The sequence below is a fragment of the Gobius niger genome (genome assembly GCF_951799975.1).
Source record: "Gobius niger genome assembly, chromosome: 21".
In the NCBI taxonomy this organism is placed as follows: Eukaryota; Metazoa; Chordata; class Actinopteri; order Gobiiformes; family Gobiidae; genus Gobius; species Gobius niger.
This window is the reverse complement of record NC_136872.1, coordinates 15850878-15870845: the sequence shown is the minus strand read 5'-3', so window position 1 is coordinate 15870845 and position 19968 is coordinate 15850878. Positions and strand designations below refer to the sequence as shown.

Here is a 19968-nt window from a genome sequence, read left to right as displayed (position 1 = left end):
TTTTTTTTGTTCTCATCATAGCGCTGGAGAACTCATGTTTAGATAAATTCTGCTCAATATTTTATAATTAAAGATTTTGTTTTGCAGCATTATGCCTGAAATGCCAAAGGCTCAAGTGGTTGATTAGAAAATAGTTTGTTTCAAGTCAATGATTTATTTTGGATGAGACTTTAGTTCATGAGTTGCCTTTTTTGCCACTATTTATGTATTGGAATTGTTACAGTGCACGTTAATCGACATGTGAGCAATAAGCCTCAATGTAAATGTGAGTTAGACAGTTTTAAGATGTCGTGCTTAAGATGTTATTGTAGTGATAATGTTAAGCCTTTCTGTCACAGGCAGCCAGACCGAGTAAGGAATTATATTGTGACTTTGAGTAAGCCTTGAAAACAAGAACTTGTTTCCTACTCCATTCACCTGCACACAATGAGAAGAGTCCTTTTTTCTTTTACTTGACTGCCACACTTTTTTGTAAACATGCATAAAGGCAACACACTGTTCCCAGATGATGTTGAAATCACTGTTATGATGCAGCCTCTTTCTGTTGATGTAATTTACAGTACCTTAGCCCGGCAATGCGCCCTCGGTATAAATACATGCAGGCGTTTAGTGCAGCCGTGTGAGCGCTTTTCCAGGGTTCACGTGAGGCTTATGGATTTTTACAGGTTTAACAGTTGGCCTCATGGCTGTGTTTCGGGGCACAAAGCTGATCCTTTCATTTGCCGAGTCCTATTTCTAACACTTTAAGTCAGGTGGGCTCTTTAGCTGCCCTTTGCATGACCTCAGTGAAACATGTGAGAAAGAGTTTTATGTTGAAGTTTTGAAAGTTTTCGGGCTTGTCCCAGGTCAAAACAGAACCTGAAGTTTGAAGGCTTGACATATAGAATCACTGAAGAAGAGCCAGATGTATTGAGTGCAACTTTTACCAATAGCCTCAACTTCAGAAGAGAAGCTCCCATACAGAATGAATTCACCTGTGGGCAATAAGTATTTTATCACACTATAGTGACCAGGGATTTCTTCCTTTGTTTTAATAGCGTTCATTCATGAAGTTGCTGTCAAGGACAATTTTAAAACACCCATCGAAATTGTATAAAGTCAAACCCACTGAAAAACAGCTGCATTCACTTTATGCAAAGACACGTGTCATGTTTCCACTGTTACATCTTGTGAAAGCCGCTCCCATAGTCCCAGCCTTGAAGAAGCTACAAGGTGTGCAGTCAAATGTTGGATTTGAATCAAGTAAATTGAGCTATTTTGTTCACTTTGATTCAAGGACTGAATGAATCTGCTGCAGGGCTTTGTTACTTACAGCATGGATGTCGCAATTGCAACCATACATTTGCAATAATAACTCCAACTATTGCCCAATTAAAAAGAGCTACTGAACGCAAAACAAATTGTTGGGAATCTAAATTTAGCCTGAACAGATTCTCTGCCAAAACCTCAGCCAACGCCGCGCTTGCACTATGTTCTCTTGTCACGCGATCTGCCAAGTTCCACCACCACCATCTCCCTGTTTACTGTCACAAAGAGATTTCCCAGAATATCCCGTGTAAAAATGCAGTGTCGAAGAAGAGGCGGCGGATGCCAGAGCTCTTAGCAATTCTCATGTTTGTTGATGGTAATTGTGCATCGCCGCAGCTGACGTGACAAAGGCTTACTGATGTGAAAATGTTGTGTTGCTAACGGAAGAATTGTGCCCAGTGCATCTTCTCAGTGTTTTTAAAATCTGAAAACTAGAAAAAAAATAATAAATACCCCGTATCCTTAGCCCTTCTCATCCGCCTTCTGGTTTTGCATTCCTCACCATCTGCTAACAAGAAATGGGGAATTTAATTAATATGTCGATTATGAGGCTGGAGAAAACTGGAAGAAAGGCAATGCGATCAGATAGGCGCCCTGCATTGTGTGCCGTTATCTGCTTAGGTCTTTATACCACCCACTGGCACATTGGGGACGATATTCCTTCACTCATGTCCTCCAACTGTTGGCGCTCGGAGCATGTTAAACAGCATCTCATTGAGAGTCAGCCTTTTACTCAAAAATAACAGAACTTTTTTAGTATTTTCACATTCAAAAAAGCCCAAGGAAACCTGTGGGGGTGATGATGAAAATGAATTTCGGTGATAATTCCGTATTTGGTGGTTGAAGGTGAGAGAGTGGATTTATTAATGATTTTCTCTTTTAGTGCTGATTGCGTTTTGGTCATGTGTGTCGTGTTGAGTTATTCACACAGCCCAGAAGTTAGAATCAAAGCTTTGGGATGGTTTTGCGTTATTCCACATTCAAACATTCTTGAAAATATCCATAGTGGATCAATATCTAAAATGAAAAACTTAAAGAAGAACTAAATAACTTGTTTGCCTTAATACATGCTTTTTGTTGTCCCTCTGGGGGTAATACACGTCTTAATGGGATGATTGGGGGGGTCTTTCATCTCCCCCGGTGTCTCTGGCCAGAAACCCACCCTTGCAACTTTCCCTGCACCGGGTGGGAGATTTAATACACACTAATAGAATCACGAAGAAGAAGCTAACAGGCTAACGGGCAAAGCTAACTGCGGGCTAGCGCTACTTTAGCAGCGTTTACAGCCAAGTTTGAGTGAAAAAAAAAATCTCCAGTGTGTAATTGAGTTGTGGCACAAAGTACAATATCCCTCTCTTCCTTTGTCTTTTATGTCAGTGTAGTATTTACTCTCACGGACAATGAATGAGTAAACAAAACATGCATCATGCTACGGCACCCGCAGTGGCGCTTATGGCCTCTAGGGGCATGAGTTACATAGTTCTGCTTTAAAGTGAAGCTGCATCCCAGAACACATTTTCTCCATAACCATCCAGATACATTTCCACACCCATAAAGGTTTTCTTGTCTTCTATTGTGTGTAGTATAGCGGTGTGATAATCAAATCCCCCTGCTTGTGTTTGGCGTCTCGTTGATTTGTTGTGATTAATATCCCCGCGTCCACGGCTCTAGCCCCTGTCCTGTTTGCATTTACGTATCGGGCTTGCTTTGTAGATTCCCGGGCCAGCGGCTAAATTGATGTCAAAATGCCATCTTCGTGCCACATTTCTTATTTCCTCATTCAGTCTGTCCGTTCACACCTCCCCTCCTCTCCGGCCCGCTCCTCTGTTTGCTGTCTAAAAGCGTCTAATGAAATTCATACAAAACAAGATGGCAGCAGAAGATTCGGCATTCCCTCTTCTTTCTTTTTTTTTTGCGACTCAGTTTGTTTTTCTCCGTGTTCGCTCCATTTAGCCGATCTCTTTTGTCCTTTCTGTTTGTCCTTCAGTGCTTCTGCCTCTCCGGGCACCATTCTTTTTTTTTGTGTGTGGCCCTATTCTAGTCCTTTTTATTTGCCATTTCCTTGCTATTTCTTTCAATACTTGGCAGACTGTGTACATTACAGAGAAACGAGACATGCACTTTGTCTTTGTTTATTTTTTTCTTCCTCCGAGTGCCCCGCAGCCATCTTGAAAAATGTATTTACCATCGACGTGATTTGCAGCCACATACACACATTGAGAACTTTAATGAATTTATGAAAATGAACAGAGATGCCGTGAATGTTTTTTTTTTTGCCTTTCGAGGCCACGTGTGGGAGGGAAATGGGAGACAATGGCAGATGAAAGAGGGTGAGGACGGGAGGAAGGAGGCAGCAAGTCACCAGTAGAGTTTATATGTGGGCGGTGTCTCAAAACAGGCTTTCTCCGGGAGGATTTTGCGAGCAGCATTTTAGGTCACTGATATTTTTAAATGGCAACGCGTAGCAGTAAGTGTGCCCCATTTGAAGTCATGAACCTCCCTCTCAATCCATTTGTGTGCATAAACCAATTGTCCTGGAGCTGCATTAACAATTGCAAATTACTTGTAGTAGTGGTCATAGCAACATTCATTCAGTAAGAAACAACAATCTCAAAGTAAGGTGAAGCTTCATTTTAAAAAGAAAGATGAAAGCAAATGATGTTATGCTGCCTTTTTTTGTTTATTTGAGTGCACCTTTATTTGTCCACAACTGTCTTTCTTCAAAAACCTGTCTGACTTTTGCCCATTGCGTTTGACTTCTATATGTTAAGGTTTCTTCACGCATTGATACCGTTGACATTTTGACAGCGCTTCTAAACTATAGATGAAGTGTTGTTGTTTCCAAAACCTCTCTTCAGCTCAAACCAAAATCGTTTCTTTTTCAGGGATGCTTTTTGTGTGCGACTTTAGATGACTTTTTGCATTCACCCTGACATTTCTTTTTCTTTGTCAGAGCATAGTACGTGAGAAGGGTCAGTTTTTCGAGTGGGGATCTTGGAAATTGCAGCCTTAACCTTCCTGGTGCTAACAAGGCGATAACGACTCCTCAAACATGTCCTCACGCGGGAACCACACGGGCATCAGCAGCAGCCTCCATTGCTTTGTCTTCTCCCAAGCCCTTTATGTTCTGCTCCTGACTCATGCGCTCTCCCACTGGCTCCATATTTCACGGACTTCCCCGGCTCATCCATCCCACTCTGCCATTTATCCGTCTGCCTCCCCCTCCACACCACAGCTCGGTATCCTGCCCCTCTCGCCTCTGCCAAGTCTCTGTGCTGTGTCTTTTGAGTTCGGCCAAAAACCAAATCCCAATACTTCCACACTGCTGCCCACTTTTTAATTCGCCTGGAGCGGTCTTTATCCTGTTCAGTGTTCATATACTCCCACTCCCATCGTGCCCCTCACATTGAGGTGCCTGTGTCAAAGAATACAACAAAAATGTGTCTATACAGTTTGTCCCCTGTAAAGGTATTTCTTGTACTCTATGCAGTGGAGAATTGATGAAATATATACATTCTTTCTTGTAGTTTTTAGAACCTGGTGTCCTCTAAAACACCCTTTACATTAGTTCTGGCTAATACGCACTTTGACCTGGCTCTTGAGAATTTTCATATGGTGCTAGCACTGTTAATTAAGGTCTATTGCAACTTTGACTTTTACACACTCTTTTACCATTAGTCACCTGGTGCACTTATGCATTAACGCTGAGGGGAGGGGGCTGACACTCTTTTTCCTTTGGTTCACATGCTTTGTACAGGACAGAAACAAACAGAGGGATGAATGTGTGATACCTGTCTCTTCCCTGCTTCAGTGCGCTCTTCGAGCATGTGTGTGCAGGGCAGTTGGACCGTGCCGAGCTGCTTGTGAGTGGTAGCAGCTGACGAGGTGCGTGTCCACTGTCCAGTGAGTGCGCAGTCACAGCGCGGCCAAAGCAAAATGTGGATATTGTGTCAACAGAGCCAACAGTGCTGAGGATAGATTGCTGATAGGGAGGCAGAGGTGCACAATATTTTAATTTACTATTAATTGTTTACAATAGCAACCAGTAGCATAGAATTATAGCCACTGTTAGATCACCTTCATAGTGTGTAGTGTTTTGTCTTGCTCTTTGCTCTCAATTATGACTCCAGTATATTGTCCACAGAATTTACCTCGTGGCCTGCAGGTGTCCTTATCTATATTGTTCGGATGATAAACTCCAGAGCATGCATTGATACAGGATTCTTCCTTGTTGTCATTCTGTGTTGTGTTTTGCCGCACGTCCCCCTTTTTTGTCCTGAAAAAGCAACTGGAGCTGAGCCAAGTAGAGCCTGTTTGTAAGTGAATCAAACTCATTTTGCAAAGCGGTTTACTGTAGTATGTTTTGAACACTACCTTCACTTTTTTCACTTTCACATTATACATTTACTCGTCACATCACTGGGGAGGAAGAAACTCAGAGCCCAATGCATGTGTAAAAGCGCTATCGAATATAGATCATATACCATGTTTTACTTCCCCTTGAGTACAAAAAGAAAAAACTTTTCCTGAGTAGTACTCTATCCACCTCCGATCTTCTGATAATAACCCTTTCTCTCCCACTTCCATCCTCCTTTGTCTTTCCCTCTGCACAGTGTCCTGGGCACGTAGCCACCCCCGGCTCCCCAGCTAACAAGCTCAGAAAATGATATGCAATTAGCGTGTATAGTTGGTGTACGAATAGATGCCCACATGTGGCAGACTGAGAGGCAGTATGTTCGCTCTGTGATAAAACTGTATGTCCTGAGGCAGCTGACTGACTAATGCGTTTTCTATGTTCGGTTATAATTGTTGGAATGCGACTTGTCCACTGAGGTTAGGCTTGGATGGGTTACCCGAGAAAGCCCAAAGCTTTACTTGCACAAGTCTGGCAAAACAGTCAAACAAGCACCTGAACTTCGCTTCCGTATATTTTACATGGACCACAAAAAAGCAAAAGACCTTTTATAGATGACATCCAGCTACAGTTTGCTCTGTCAAAGCCTTCCAATCTTTTTTCCAACAACTATTTAGCAGCTAATTTGTACCTGATGTTTGATGAAGAGCTTAAGGCTGATGTAATGAGGTGTTTCTCCTTCCAACACCATCACAGGTTTCATTCTGATCGTTTCTGTGCTCGAACTGCATCCACTATGAATCTAATGGCTTGCAACTATTGTTTTTGGGTTTGTTTTAAACTATTCACACTCCCCTCTGAGCTAAGATCTGCAGGTGTTTTATATATTTGGAAATCACAGCGGAGCTAGTTTTGTTTTCCATACGTAACCAATGCCTTTTGTGTTGAGAAGAAGCTCAACACTGGAAAAAGCATCATGTTTGACCTTTCATGTGTGTTTCCCCTTTCTTGGGTCGTACTGTTATGGAACTGTTTTATTCTAACAGTACATACAGCCCTCTCTGGCAAAGGTCAGCACTTGGTTCTTCCTTTCCTACATTCTCTCATTCTCACGTCATCCCTGACATGATAATCCATCTTGACACACTTTTTATCGCTTGACTTCAAAGATGACCTGCTGTTGTTCTGTTAATCATCCCACTTTTGTAGATTTTTTTTTGTTTTGTCTTTTTCAATCTGTTAATTTCTCCAAAGCGGCTTTTTATTCTTATTATGACTAACACTAATCAAACATTGTTCTTTGGTGGCTGCTCTTGGCGTAATGACCACATCACCCCTATTTTGACTAAATTCATCCATTTCCTGCTCAGTCCACATACGGAAAGGTTCAGGCTTTTTCATGGGTTCCAACAGATAATAAAATGGAGACCAGCACCATTTTGTTTGTTTTCCCTAAACAGTATACTTAGATGCATGACTGAGCACATAAATGCTCTGCTATTGCACCCTCAACCTCTGCATTGTTTTCCCAGACGATGACTTGCTCCTCTTTATTGCTTCCAGTCATGTAATAACTGCATCCCTGCACCGTTTCAGCACCGCTAAAGGAAAAGTACAGTTTTGTTGACGCTCCGTAACTTTTTAGTTCCCAGCTGTTATGCAAAGTGTTGCGTTTTCTGCATAATCACTTCTGCTACATTGTCTCACCCCTATTATTGAAGAGTCTGGGAAAGATCGCTCACAGCGGAACGGAAAAAAAACAAAATGTGTGACAGCAATGTAAGAATTTCGATCGCATTTCTACAATGTTAGACAAATGTGTTCCTATATCTTAGTTTGCGTGTTTGAAATGACAGGTTAGTTTTCCTGGTAAGTAATGAGGCTCTGGTCAAATGAGCTGGTTTCAAACGTAGCACTAGCCCTTTCGCCGAATTCTCCTGACAATGACAGAGGGATAAAGTTGAATCTAAATGGTTTACAGCAGCCCCAAGTTTTGATGCTCTCATAAGCCCTCCCGCATATGCCAATAATTTGACAATACATTTTACAATTTATGTGCATATTTTGCAACTATCAACACAAACCCAGCGCTTCCATTCGGGTTTGCCATCGACAAAAAAAGGTGCTACATGATACAGAATACAGAATGCAGAATACAGTAATAAGATTGAGGGTACAATTCCTTGGGCGTCACATACAATCGTGCTTGCCTTATACCCTCGTGTAGCAGTGTCCTTTTCCCACAAATTACTGCTTTTCTGTTGTTTTCTTGATTGATGATGGATGAGTGGGCCTACTGCGCATATTTCTTGTTGCTGAATCTCCCCCTGATCTAGGGCTGGGCGATAAATCAAATTAATTCAATTAATTCATGCTTTTAAAAACAGCCGATTTGGAAAATGGCTAAATCGTAAAATCGTGTCCGCCGCTCCATGTCCGCCTGACGAGTGCAGCCTCCCTATCAGCAAAAATGACACCATTGGAACCCAGCCAGCGACTTTCTAACGATCTCTGCAGCTTTACAAAGGCCGCGCATTGTGTTTTCACTGTGCGCGATGGCGTTTTCTCCGCTAAAACAAAGTTTGCCTGGGTCTGTTCTCTCCCCTTCTCTCACGCTGAGCCATGCTCTGAGCTGCTGCCACTACTGCCACATTTAACTCCGCCCCTTTCCCCTTGAGCCTTCATGGAGACGGTTGTCAATCACAGCTGACCTCGAGGATGATAAAACTAAAGGCTTATTAATAAGTTTTTCTTACAAAGAATGTTTAAAACAGAAATAACATTTTTAGTGCGCCTTATTGTAGGCTATATTATGAATCTTAATATTAATGAGCAGGACTCTTGAGCAGTTTTCTTGATATGAAAGATCAGGAGAGCCTTTTAAGTTTATTTCCAATAAAATCAATTAAAATCAGAATCGTCTAAACTTAGTAAAAAAATCGAGGTTTTGTTTTTTGGCCGTATCGCCCAGCCCTACCCTGACCCGCTGCCAAAAACCCAATGTCCAGGAGATGACTTGTGAAGTGGGGAATTGCAGGTGTCATAATGTTTTGGCAGACTTCTATACTTCCATGCTCTGTTTTGTATGTAGACCGTTTCCTATAGATATGTGCTTAAACTCAAGTGCAGATGAAAGCGTTTCCCATCTTTGAAGATACAGAGACAACCTTGGAGTTCAGTTTGAGTTTAGGCTCCTGACTGAAGATCCATGAGATCCATTTGACTTTTTAATGTTCGGCTGCAGCTGTAGCTCATGTTAAATGTAGACTTTCCTTCTCTTTGCAGAAAACTTCAGAATCACTTCTCAGGGTCACAATGTGTGTGTTTGAAGCGCCAATCTTCAATAAGTTTGGATTTGAAATAACCTGTGGTCTCCGTTTAGTAATATTTGTTCTGAACAATATTGTCTATGCAAAGGTTTTAGAAATTCATGGAACAATTTGTACCTTTTATGATTCCTTCCACATGATAATTTCTCTTCAAAACAAAATGAGATAAAGCAGTGATTTCTGTCAGTCTTGTGTAGACTTGGCAATGATGTGGCAAATTTATGATTCAAATTTCACTTTTTAGTTTGAAGCTATTAAGAGTGTGGTTAAAGTTTTTGCTATTTTCATTTTTTAAGCGACAACTGGTTATTGAAATTGCAACAGGAACAAAGATTTTAGTGATTTTGTGTGTGCGCGCGTGACTTATTTTCCATGTCGTGTACCTACGGGGCCTTTTCTTTCCGTCTGTCTGTCTTTTAAAATCTCATAATATTGTTTATTATTTGTGATGAAAAATGCCACTTGAGTAAGTTGAGTCAGACTTGTCCTTTCCAAATATACTCCTCCATATTGGCTGGCCCTGCTGTCATGTTAGTCGCTACCATGCATGGTGTACTCCCAGAATTCATAAGGAAATTTAATTATGTTCCGTCTAGAGCCCGGGGATCTGAGCCGCTTCTTCCGACAACACTACCTGGCCTTTGCTTTCCTCGGCTGAATTAAAAATGTGATTAGACATTTATTATAGAGTATGCAGCTTGTAAAAACATTAGGAAGGGAAATAATAACAGGCATAAACATGGCTCTTGGTACGTGTCACTATGGAATCTGCTAATAAAGCTGGACGTGCCCTGAAGCTTTTTTGAATTAATGTTGACAATTAGTGGCGCTTTACCTGAAAACTAGTCTACTTAACACATAACAGGCAAATGGGGAATTACTGTATGTCTCATTTAGCAACAAAGGAAAGAGAATTTAAATGTATGTGAAAAGCTATCTTCATGTAATTACTACATTTAGAATGGCCTTAATCATATTAGTCATAATTTTAAGACTTATATTATATATGCTGCTAGACCGGGGAAAAAAAGCATGCTCTATTATTTGGTTGGAAAGCATTGACTGCACCTTTGATTAGGGCACTAAACTTAATTATTGTGGCAACTAAAATCCATTGTTTCATTAATTTTCCACCAAGATCTTGTCTTGATGATGACCACTGCGCAAATCCTTCTCCAGCACATCCCCAAAATTCCCAATGAGGCCAACATTTGGACTCTGTGGTGGCCAATCCTGTGTGAAAACGATGCTTCCTGCTTTGAACCACTCTTTCACAACACGAGCCTCATGAATCCTGGTATTGTCGTCTTGGAAGAAGAAATCCATTGATAGAGAATAATCTGGTGTTTCAGGAGGTTCAGGTAGTCAGCTCAATCAATAGGTCAATCAATGGCCCAATATCACAACAGGCGTTTTCCTCGCAGGCTGCACCAAACATTAAGGCAATAAAACAGAGCAGTAAATAAGACAATGTATAGTCCAGGCAAATTAAGTATCCAGGCAAACATAAAGTCCTAATAAGTGTCAGCAGCGGGTGGTGAAGAGCCGCATGGGTGTCCCCCGTCCTTAGACTCTCCAGCACGGCGAGGAAAAACTCAAAAACCCCGGGGGAGACAAAGAAACCTCGGTGAGAACCACAGAAGGAGAGATCCGCTCCCATAGACAGACAGGCTATAGAGACGGTTGTGATGAGTTTAGTTAGTTAGCTAGTTACCACAGAAGCTCGCTGCAATATTGCGAATACACAGACTAGCGTCCTCCCACCGGGTGACCTGCTGGGCTTTTAATCAACTGCTGAAGAAACACCGATTTCTTCCTGCACCCCAGACGAGGTCCCTTTCATACCTAAAGACAATAGACCCAAAAGATCTCCTGTCTGTCTCCACCGCCACCCTTTGATTGCATTACCATCCGAGGCGCCTGTTGGTTGGTTAAGAAACCTTGCTTCGCCAGAACTTACCATGGACTGACTCTGTGCGTAACCTCTCCGCATGTGTAATAGATAGCACACTTAAAAAGACAATACTTCTTCAGCTTTTCCTTTAGATTGAGTAAGAAAATCCACAACAAGACCCACGGCTGATGGGAGTCCCTCAGCAGAACGTCCAGTCCTTGTTGGAGCTTCAGTTCTTCTTGTCCAATCCCTGTAGGCGGGGCACCGCCTCCTCCATTCGGCAGGGCACCATGTGGAATAGTAATGAACAGACTTCAGATAAAAACAAATATTGTATCATAAGTCTGCAGCTGAACTCATTATTGGGTCACATAGTGTTGCTGAACCTAGACCTGACCAACTGCAGCAGCCAGACATACTCTGCATCAGCTATTTCCCCGTAGAGCTGAAGCTCCCACGCAGCCTCTTCACAAAAACAATGTAATGCTTTTGTTTATAAATGTATTCTATGGTTTATGTTTAAAAACTTAGTATGCTTCATGTTTAGACGTCCCCTTGGAGTGCCTTTGAGACCCCACTGTGAAATCCGCTGCCCTACACTGTTAATGGAAATTTTGCAAGTGTAAAATCCAACTAACTTCTGCACTTATTTTTGATCTTCTGCAATAATTTGAATAACAATGGAGTACGGCATTATACAAAAATCCTCCATATTTCCTCTTAAATCTTTAAATGATGTGGCCCTGTGTAGATGCTTTAAAAGGCGAGTCCCTGTCTCGTAGTGGGACGATTACACACATCCCTCATCTCCATGGACCCCTCCCTTTTGCACTGTCCCTATTGTGGTACGCGCTAACGACACCGCAGCCTTGTACTGTGTAAGCGGCTGCTCTGAGGGACAGATGTGGCTCCAGGCTCTTTAATTTGTCTGAGTCAAATTAGTATACAATGAATTCCTCCAGCCCTCCGGGGGCCTCGTTCAATCAGGGCTGCCTTATGTTTTCAAAGTAGAATTATGCAAAAGGAAAAAAATAGGGCGGCTTTAATTTATGACTGTTTTTTATAAGCAAAATATTTAACTTTTTATCACTCGCCACCTAAATGTATTATTCACTAAAGGAAACGGGTAAGAATGGGAAAACACGTCACTATAGAGTTTTAACAATTCAAGCCTTGTGTTTCAAGTGGCAATTATTTTTTATGACCCGCAGCTCCTACAAAAAGACAAACATTAGAAACGATTGACGTTCTTGCTGCAGAAGTAAATGTAGACAAACTTGCAGCTATTTGGTATACACAGACAAGGCACGACTTTGTAACCAGAGGCTTATTTTTATGATCTAGTCAAGAGCCGTGCATATAATTGCATCTTTATGAAACTTTTATGAAATCTACGCAATTAACAGCAAGGTGCTTTTTAATGTGAAGGTCTACTGCGAATCCTGGCAGCAACAACTCAACGGTTTGGACTCTGAGGAACAGAAGGGAAACTTCTTTGTGCTTGCTAATAAAAGGGTAGGAATCCAATCGGAAATCACGTTAAATAACTAAATTGAAATGCCCATTGAATCAGTTCTTTTGCAAAAATGTGACCCCTGGCAGTGTTGTGCACACAGGCAGATGGCAAATAGTTCTTTTATATGGAGTTTAGAAAGTGGCAATTCCCCCAAGTGGGACCATACCAGCTTTCTAATGAAATAAAGTTCTCTCAGATTCTTTCCAACCCTTTGTTATTCATAGGAAACAAATGGTAACATCCGAATGTGTGTCATTTGAACTGATTTGAGAAGCTGTGTATACCCTCATCGAGTTCAAACTGCCTCCTCCTACGTCATGTTTCTCATAAATAAACCATTCTTTGTTAGACTGTCTTTTTTCAACGCTAAAGGAATCCATAAGAACCACGTCTTGTTTCAGCTGGTCCAGGTGATTAAACATGGCTTCCTCTCACCAGGCAAATGCATAATTGTCCCTGTGTTTTGGCCGGCGACTGGATGGCCCTAATTGAGACACTAAGGGGAGGCAGCGTCTAGTGCCTGTTTGCTAATGTCTTTTTCTTCCTTAATGCTGCACAGTCGTCCTGCTGAGGTTTTGGCCGGCTTGGCTTTTTCAGTATTTATTTTTCTCTTGCAGACCTTCAGTATGAGGACGGGTCATCAATATTGTATATCGAGTTACATAATCTTGGATAGAGTAGCAATGCAAGACACAAAACAAATCATAAAAATGATATATAAAATGCTCTTTACATTGCCACTTAAACAACCTTGACTCCCTCTTGATTTGTATTGGAGTTCTTTTGAAGCATGTACCTGTTTGTCAAGTATTTATCCTGACCTTTCCAGTTTGATATGTTAACGTTGTATAGTTCTTCTTCCCAGTAAAGAAGAAAAGTGTGGCGTCCCAGTCTTTTTTGAGATTGATGCGGTCAGATGTGTTTCATCTTTCATTCTTTAAGTGCCTTTTAAAACAAAGCCTTAACAAGAGAGATCCTGAAACCTGGGCTCGGAGCTCTCTCACTGCGGTCTGGAAGGTCGTGCGGCGGGCCCCAGCGAGTCTCATTTGGGCTTCTCTTTTTAAATAAATGCATACAGATGAGGCGAAATGGATGTGAAGGGTGAGAGCTCGTATAAGGGAAAAGGCTGGAATGAGCTACTCTCCGCCTGTGTCCATTTAAAATTTCTGGTAATAGAGATTATAATTATTGTATAACATTTACATAATGCAGTGCTCTTAGCATGGGGGAACGGTGCAAGGGCCTGACGAGTGGTATTCATTAAATAGTGTAAAAGTGTTATCACTGGTATGTCAGAGGGCTCAGTGCATGAAGTATCCATTTTCTCTTTATTGCAGATTTTCATTTTGAACACGGCTCCTGTGTCAGAGGGAGTCACGCCTGAGCAACAGTTAATATTGTTGCATTTTACTGGACATGCTTTTAGGATATTAATGAAATTTTAATGTTCAAAAGCCCTTGTAGCTCCACATTTACAGAGAAATGGAGGCCAAGCATATCTATGAAAAGGCATCAGTATCCTATTATGTCAGGCAGCGGAGAACAGGAAAACTTAACACAAACTAGTCCAATACTGCCTACTCTGTCAATGTTTGTGTCCATCTTGGTCAAGGCACTTGCAATGGTAAAATATAGAGCTTAAATCAGGACTCAATGAAGAATTTTTTAATATGTTTTCAACCCATTTGTTCCTGTGCACCGTGTCTGGGATCCACACAAAATAAATGAATTTGTCCTTGGTGCATTTTCATCACTTCTATTTTCTCTGTACTTTATGTCTAACTTTATAAATCAACAAATGAATGGAAGGCTGTTTAAAAAGCTGAAGCGACTGTGCCTCTGGAGTTGCACCCCTCATATGTAATGCAGATTTTTATTTTTTTTCCTCCAGCGTGGACTTGGTGCACGCCCAGCTGCGCGTGTGCGAGGGCCGCAGTCTGCCGGAGCTGGGCCTCAAACAGGAGAAGATCAGGGTGAACGGCTGTGCCATCCAGTGCCGAGTGACCACCGAAGATCCCGCCCGAGGGTTTCAGCCAGACACCGGGAGGATAGAGGTATGGTCCACTCCAACTCTAAACTCGGCCTCAATGAGCTTTTCCGACATGTGCAATTGTCAGGGGAAATGAGTTTGGCGAGCGGGGCTGCAGGGTGAAACAGTATCTTATGTTCCAGATGTAGTCTTTATTTTGGAGAGGATTGTGGTGTTGTGGATATGCCTCTGTTTTAATGAATTGAGGCTAAAAACTGCCTATTTTTTATTTTTTTTGGCTGCATCGAGTAAAGGATTAAGGTTTCTTAATGTGTCGACGGCAGTGCCGCGCCCGGGGACCCATCTCCATGATATGGAGCCAGGCTGATGGTCAGAATCACCTGGCTGGAGGATTCACCTATTGCACATGTTTTTAGTGGTTGGGGAAACCTGGAGTACCCGGAGGAAACCTACACAGACACGGGGAGAACATGCAAACTCCACACAGAAAGGCCCCGTCCTGGTGGGAATCGAACCCAGGACCTTCTAGCTGTGAAGCGGAGGCGCTAACCGCTTCGCTGCCATGCCGTGGCAGGAGGAGCTCCCGTGTCGATAAAGTTGTGGTTCAAAACGAGCAAAGGCACATGAATGTATGCACTAGCTGTACAGTATTTACCATGTTTAGGTTTGCAGGTTTGATTGAATATTTCAGCAAACTGTGGGGATGAAAGTTTAATTGCTGTGAAGTGCAGTCTCATTGGAGGTCAGAGCCATAGCTTCTCTATATAAATGCGCGCTTGGTAAGCTGTAACATTCGACAAATCCAGCACTTGTCATTCATATGGGAAAATAAAGATAAAGCAGATACTAAAAGGCCAATACACAACCGTTTTTATCATCATCTTTTCCACATAACTGAATACAATTGACACGTGAATGTTATGAATGGAATGCGAGCATCAGAAGGCAGGGACCAAACCGAGTATAGATTTGCACATCAGCCTATACTTAGCCACGAGCGCTGAGTGGGATGTTTCGCTCGCGGATTTCATTTGAATTTTAATCGATCGATATTTGTGTGTGTGTTTTTTATAGAAGCTCATAAACTGGCTGCGGGGCTTACAGACATAAATATTTAGCATCTTTGACACGCGGGAAAGTATAGGCCTACGGTTCATGTCTGCGCGTGGAGCAAAGCGGTGATTTCTTCTGACAGCGATGGAAAGGTCAGCGTACGAGGGCCTACGTAGTGCTTAGTGTATCTTGAGTTTGTTCAGACTACGCGTGCCACTGCTCATCACCGCCCTCTCCCCAGACGCTTCGCTGTCACATCGGCTCGCCCTTCACCCGACGCCGCGCCGCTCTCCCCTTCCATCTTCCTTTAATGTGTTTTCTCTGCCTCTCTATTAGCTTTTATAGGGTTCTAACAGTCCCACAAATTGCTCCTCAAATAATGAAATATTGATGAAAGCCACTTTGCATAAATTAACATGGCCGATTTGAATACGAGAATAGTCATTGATTTAAATAACAATAAAATTGTACTTGAACTGGTTTGGGAAGATGATGGCCATTTTGACCCCTGTGGAGTGTGGGAGGTCAAAACAAACAGTAAACCGTACAAGATTCAGAAAGAAGGGGGAAAAATACAAAAATTAAATTAATTAACTTAATATTACTTTTCCCAAAACCAACACCATTTGAAGCAGGGGTTCCCAAACTTTTCAGGCCACAACCCCCAAAATCACTCAACCAACAACTCATGACCCATCCATCCAGCCATTTTCTCCCACTTTATCTGGGGCTGGGTCGCGGAGGCAGCAGTCCCAGCAGAGATGCCCAGACTTCCCGATCTACACACACCTCCTCCAGCTGTTCTTCCACGAGGCCCTCTCCCAATAGGACATGCCTGGAACGCCTCCCGGGGTAACCAGGAGGCATCTGAAACAGATGCCCTAGCTACCTCAGCTGACAGGGCAGCGACTTTACATCAAGCTCCTCCCGGGTAACTGATCTCGAAGGGTGTGCCCAGCCACCCTGTGAAGGAAACTCATATGGACCGCTTGTATCTGCGATCTTTCGGTCATTACCCAAATCTCATGACCATAGGTGAGGGTGGGAACGTAGATCGATCAGTAAATCAAGAACTTTGCCCCCGACTCAGTTCCCTCTTCACCACAACAGTCCGATACAGCAACCACCGATCCGATCTAGATACAAGTTTCTCTAAACCTCAGGCAATATGGACATGTCATTTTCAAGCACATAGCCTGGAGAATTCAATCGATGAGTTAGTTTTAACCTGTTAGTCTGCATCACTACGCAAAATGCTGTGGCCAGCAACAGTATGTTAATGCTAATGGCAGTATGCTAATGCTAACGGAAAACTAGCCAAGGCTGGGACAGAAACTATATGATTGACTTACCTAAAGTAATACATTAAAAAAAGGCCACTGCTGGAGTGGCCATGTATTTGTTTTTACAGGATTATAGATCAGTCATTTGGAAAAATCGTCCAAAAATATCGGCCGAGGATGTTGGCATGGGCCAATAAAAATCTCCAAAAATCTGCATTGGCCTTAGAAAAACCAATGTCGGTCAACCTCTCGTCCCTACCCTCACTTTGGGAACCACTGAGTTTGAGGACTTTTGGTTTATAGTTTTGCCTTTCATTTTTCTAAGCCAATATTAAAGGAAACATGCGCAAAATTGACTTATGTTGAGGTTTAAGCATTATGTTTCCTTGTAACAGAAAATGTCATTTCTACTTCTCGTGCTTTACCAAGTACCAATCTGTTCTCCACATTTTTAAATTGCAGTGTGTCATTCCTGCTGCTCGCTAATTTGAAATCCAACAGCACTATAAAATACAGTACAGGGCACAATGTTATGAGAGTTATCGTAGTTTAGTTCTGTGTTGCTGAGCTATTGCCGCAGCCCCTTCACCATCACAGGAGTTTAGGCCTAACACCCCTTGTATTTTCCAAGAGAACAGCAGAGACAGCCTGCTGAGAGGATCACTACAGTTGACCAAGGGGAGGCTGATCAATGATGCGATATTATTTCGAGCGTGTCACGTTCGCTGCAGTCGAAAACTATAAATTCCTTTGGCCCAGCTGGCTGCCTGTCAGTGATGCTGTGAATAAAATACAGTGTGTGCAGCATGGTGGTCGAGTTTGTGGTTTTGGACTCTTTGGATGAGATTGGTTTGGACTTGCACCAGTGGCTTTCCAGTCAAATGAATCATCGGCTTCTGGGAACGGAGCAGAAATGAATAGAAAGTGTTGTACTGATTTATTTCAATTGGATTCCTGTCAATTAATTCACCTCCGGGGGGGATGCTGACGGAGTTTATTAGCGCTTCATCGAGTGCCTCAGCGATCGAGGTTGGATTTGCCTTGGCCCGTTATCACAGTCTGAAATTCAAGCGTAGTAATTCAGTTTTCAAGGTGATCCCTGTTTTGCTGTTAACCATGTTATAAAGTAATATCCTCTTCTATATAATTATAGCCGAAGCTATTCCTGCATATTTATCTCCCTCTCACAAAACACAAGCTCCGTTCCTATATAAATATGTCACAGAGTTGTTTTCTATGAAGATGCCCTTTCTTTTAAGGTGAGACACTGCAGGTGCATAAGCAAAAAAATAATGATTTAGGGATATCAGTTTGAAGCTTTTGCTGCTGATATGAGGAATGTATTGCAAGTTTTCTGTCATTTTATGAAGCCTGGGAATACCCATGCTGGTGTGTGCGCTCGAATCATTTCAAACTTCACAGCAGCCTGGGGACCATGGTCGAAATCTTCGCATGGATTTGGGGACCAATCACAAAGCGAGGATGGACGGCAAGGCTTCCCCCCGCTCACTTCCGTCAATAACCTTTAGGAGTTACTGCGCAGACGTTGTGCTCCTCGTATCATTACGCCTCACAATATAGTACCCCTTTTTATCTTCTTATAAAATCGACATGTTACATTTCTGTGTAAATATACTTCGCATGAATACACTTCACGTAACTTTATTTAAATAGGGAACACGTGGAAGAGCTTGGTAGCTTCTATCGTGAGCTTTTTTGGAGCTATATGACATGTGGGAGAGGGTATATATTAACTCGTCGAAGGTTAGGTAAGAACATATCTCAGTATGTAAAAACGGTGGCCTATTCCTTTAAGGGAGGAAATAATCTCAACATTGACCACTGCGTGAAAAATCAATTTTTTCACTTGACTTGTCTCGCCTTAAAAGTCCAAACACCTTCATCAGACTTGTTCTGATCAATTTCTCATGAGTTTCTTTTTCCACTGTGCACCAGATGCCACTCTTGCACCTTCTGCTGATGTTATAAGATCAAAGACTCGCGGTGGCTTATTCTTGGCAGTATTTCCTGGACTCGTATATTCATTTTAAGTTATACAACAACAAGTGCATCATCATTAAAGTGTGCAATACAGTTCCAAAAAGTATGATATCCCATCTTATACAGCTTTTATTTCCAAAGCGCTCCTGATTAAGCCGTTTCCTGCATTTTTCCGCCATCTGTCCAAACACTGTGGCCCTGGATTCGCTCATGACCTTTCCACTTCAAGGACTTCCCACCTCTGTGTTTTTCAGCCTCGAGCTCTTTTCGAATTCATCTTAGTATCTCTGCATTCGATTTTTGCACGGCCGCCGCTCCAACCTTTTGAAGCCAAATAATGTGTCTTTTTCTACCCGAAGCTTTTCATTCTTGTCATTTTCACCTTTTGAGTTTTTTTTCCGAAGTCCCCCTACCTGCAGCCATTACCATATGGTTTCTGCCTCTTCTCTCTCGTTTCGCAATCCCCTCTCCCCAACTGTAGCGTCATCCGTGTGCGTGTAAAAAAAACTTAGTGCAAGCCTCCCCATTACCATGCATTATAAATAAAGCAAACACAATCCAACATGGACAAGTGGAGCAAAGCTATGTTCCGCAAAGGATTTATAAATCATTTGCAAAGGCCATGACAAGGTTAATGTGTGCGAGCGCGCTGCGGCAAAAAAAAAAAAGGTGAGGCAGATATAGGAGTTGCCACGCCATGGGCTGTTTGGCGGATTGCTGGTAATCGCGGTTTTAGTATAATGACGTATTTTGCATAGAATTCCGACGCGATGCAGGAGTCTTGAGAGCTAGAAAGCTGCAATTTTGAAGTATTACTCACAGGCAGAGTGTTGTGGGGCCCGCCTGTCTGTCACTTGCTCATTTGACGCATCAGAGAGACAGCAGTGACCACGAAAAACAAAACACCTAAACATAGCAGCTGAAATGCTAAGGGCTGCCTGTCAAATTGTCAGCTGAAATTTGAATGACTTATCCGTAGCATTTAACTTAATTGATACAGTCGGGTAACGCGTCATACTGGGGGGCGATGCCTGGCGTCGGGGAAAAGTCACTCTTTCTACCACTCTTTTCAATGTTTATAAGTTGACTATGAGCATATTTACTGTGCTTTAAATCTAGGATAAACCAAACCTGCTCGTCATGAATCATACACATCATGTCTCTGCTGAATTATGGATGCATTTTCAACCAAATAAAGACACAAAGTAGTTGTTGAGCAGTATGAGTCAACTTCGAACAT

General features: G+C 42.3%; 1 protein-coding gene across 1 annotated transcript in view; it reads left to right on the top strand.

Annotated features, from left to right (window-relative positions):
- LOC306980998 (pyruvate carboxylase, mitochondrial-like) overlaps positions 1 to 19968 on the top strand; it is a 362010-nt gene that overhangs the window by 100401 nt on the left and 241641 nt on the right. Inside the window, exon 11 of the mRNA XM_079580544.1 lies at positions 14293 to 14455. Coding sequence (XP_079436670.1) covers positions 14293 to 14455 — 163 coding nt within the window. The remainder of the gene's footprint in view (positions 1 to 14292; positions 14456 to 19968) is intronic.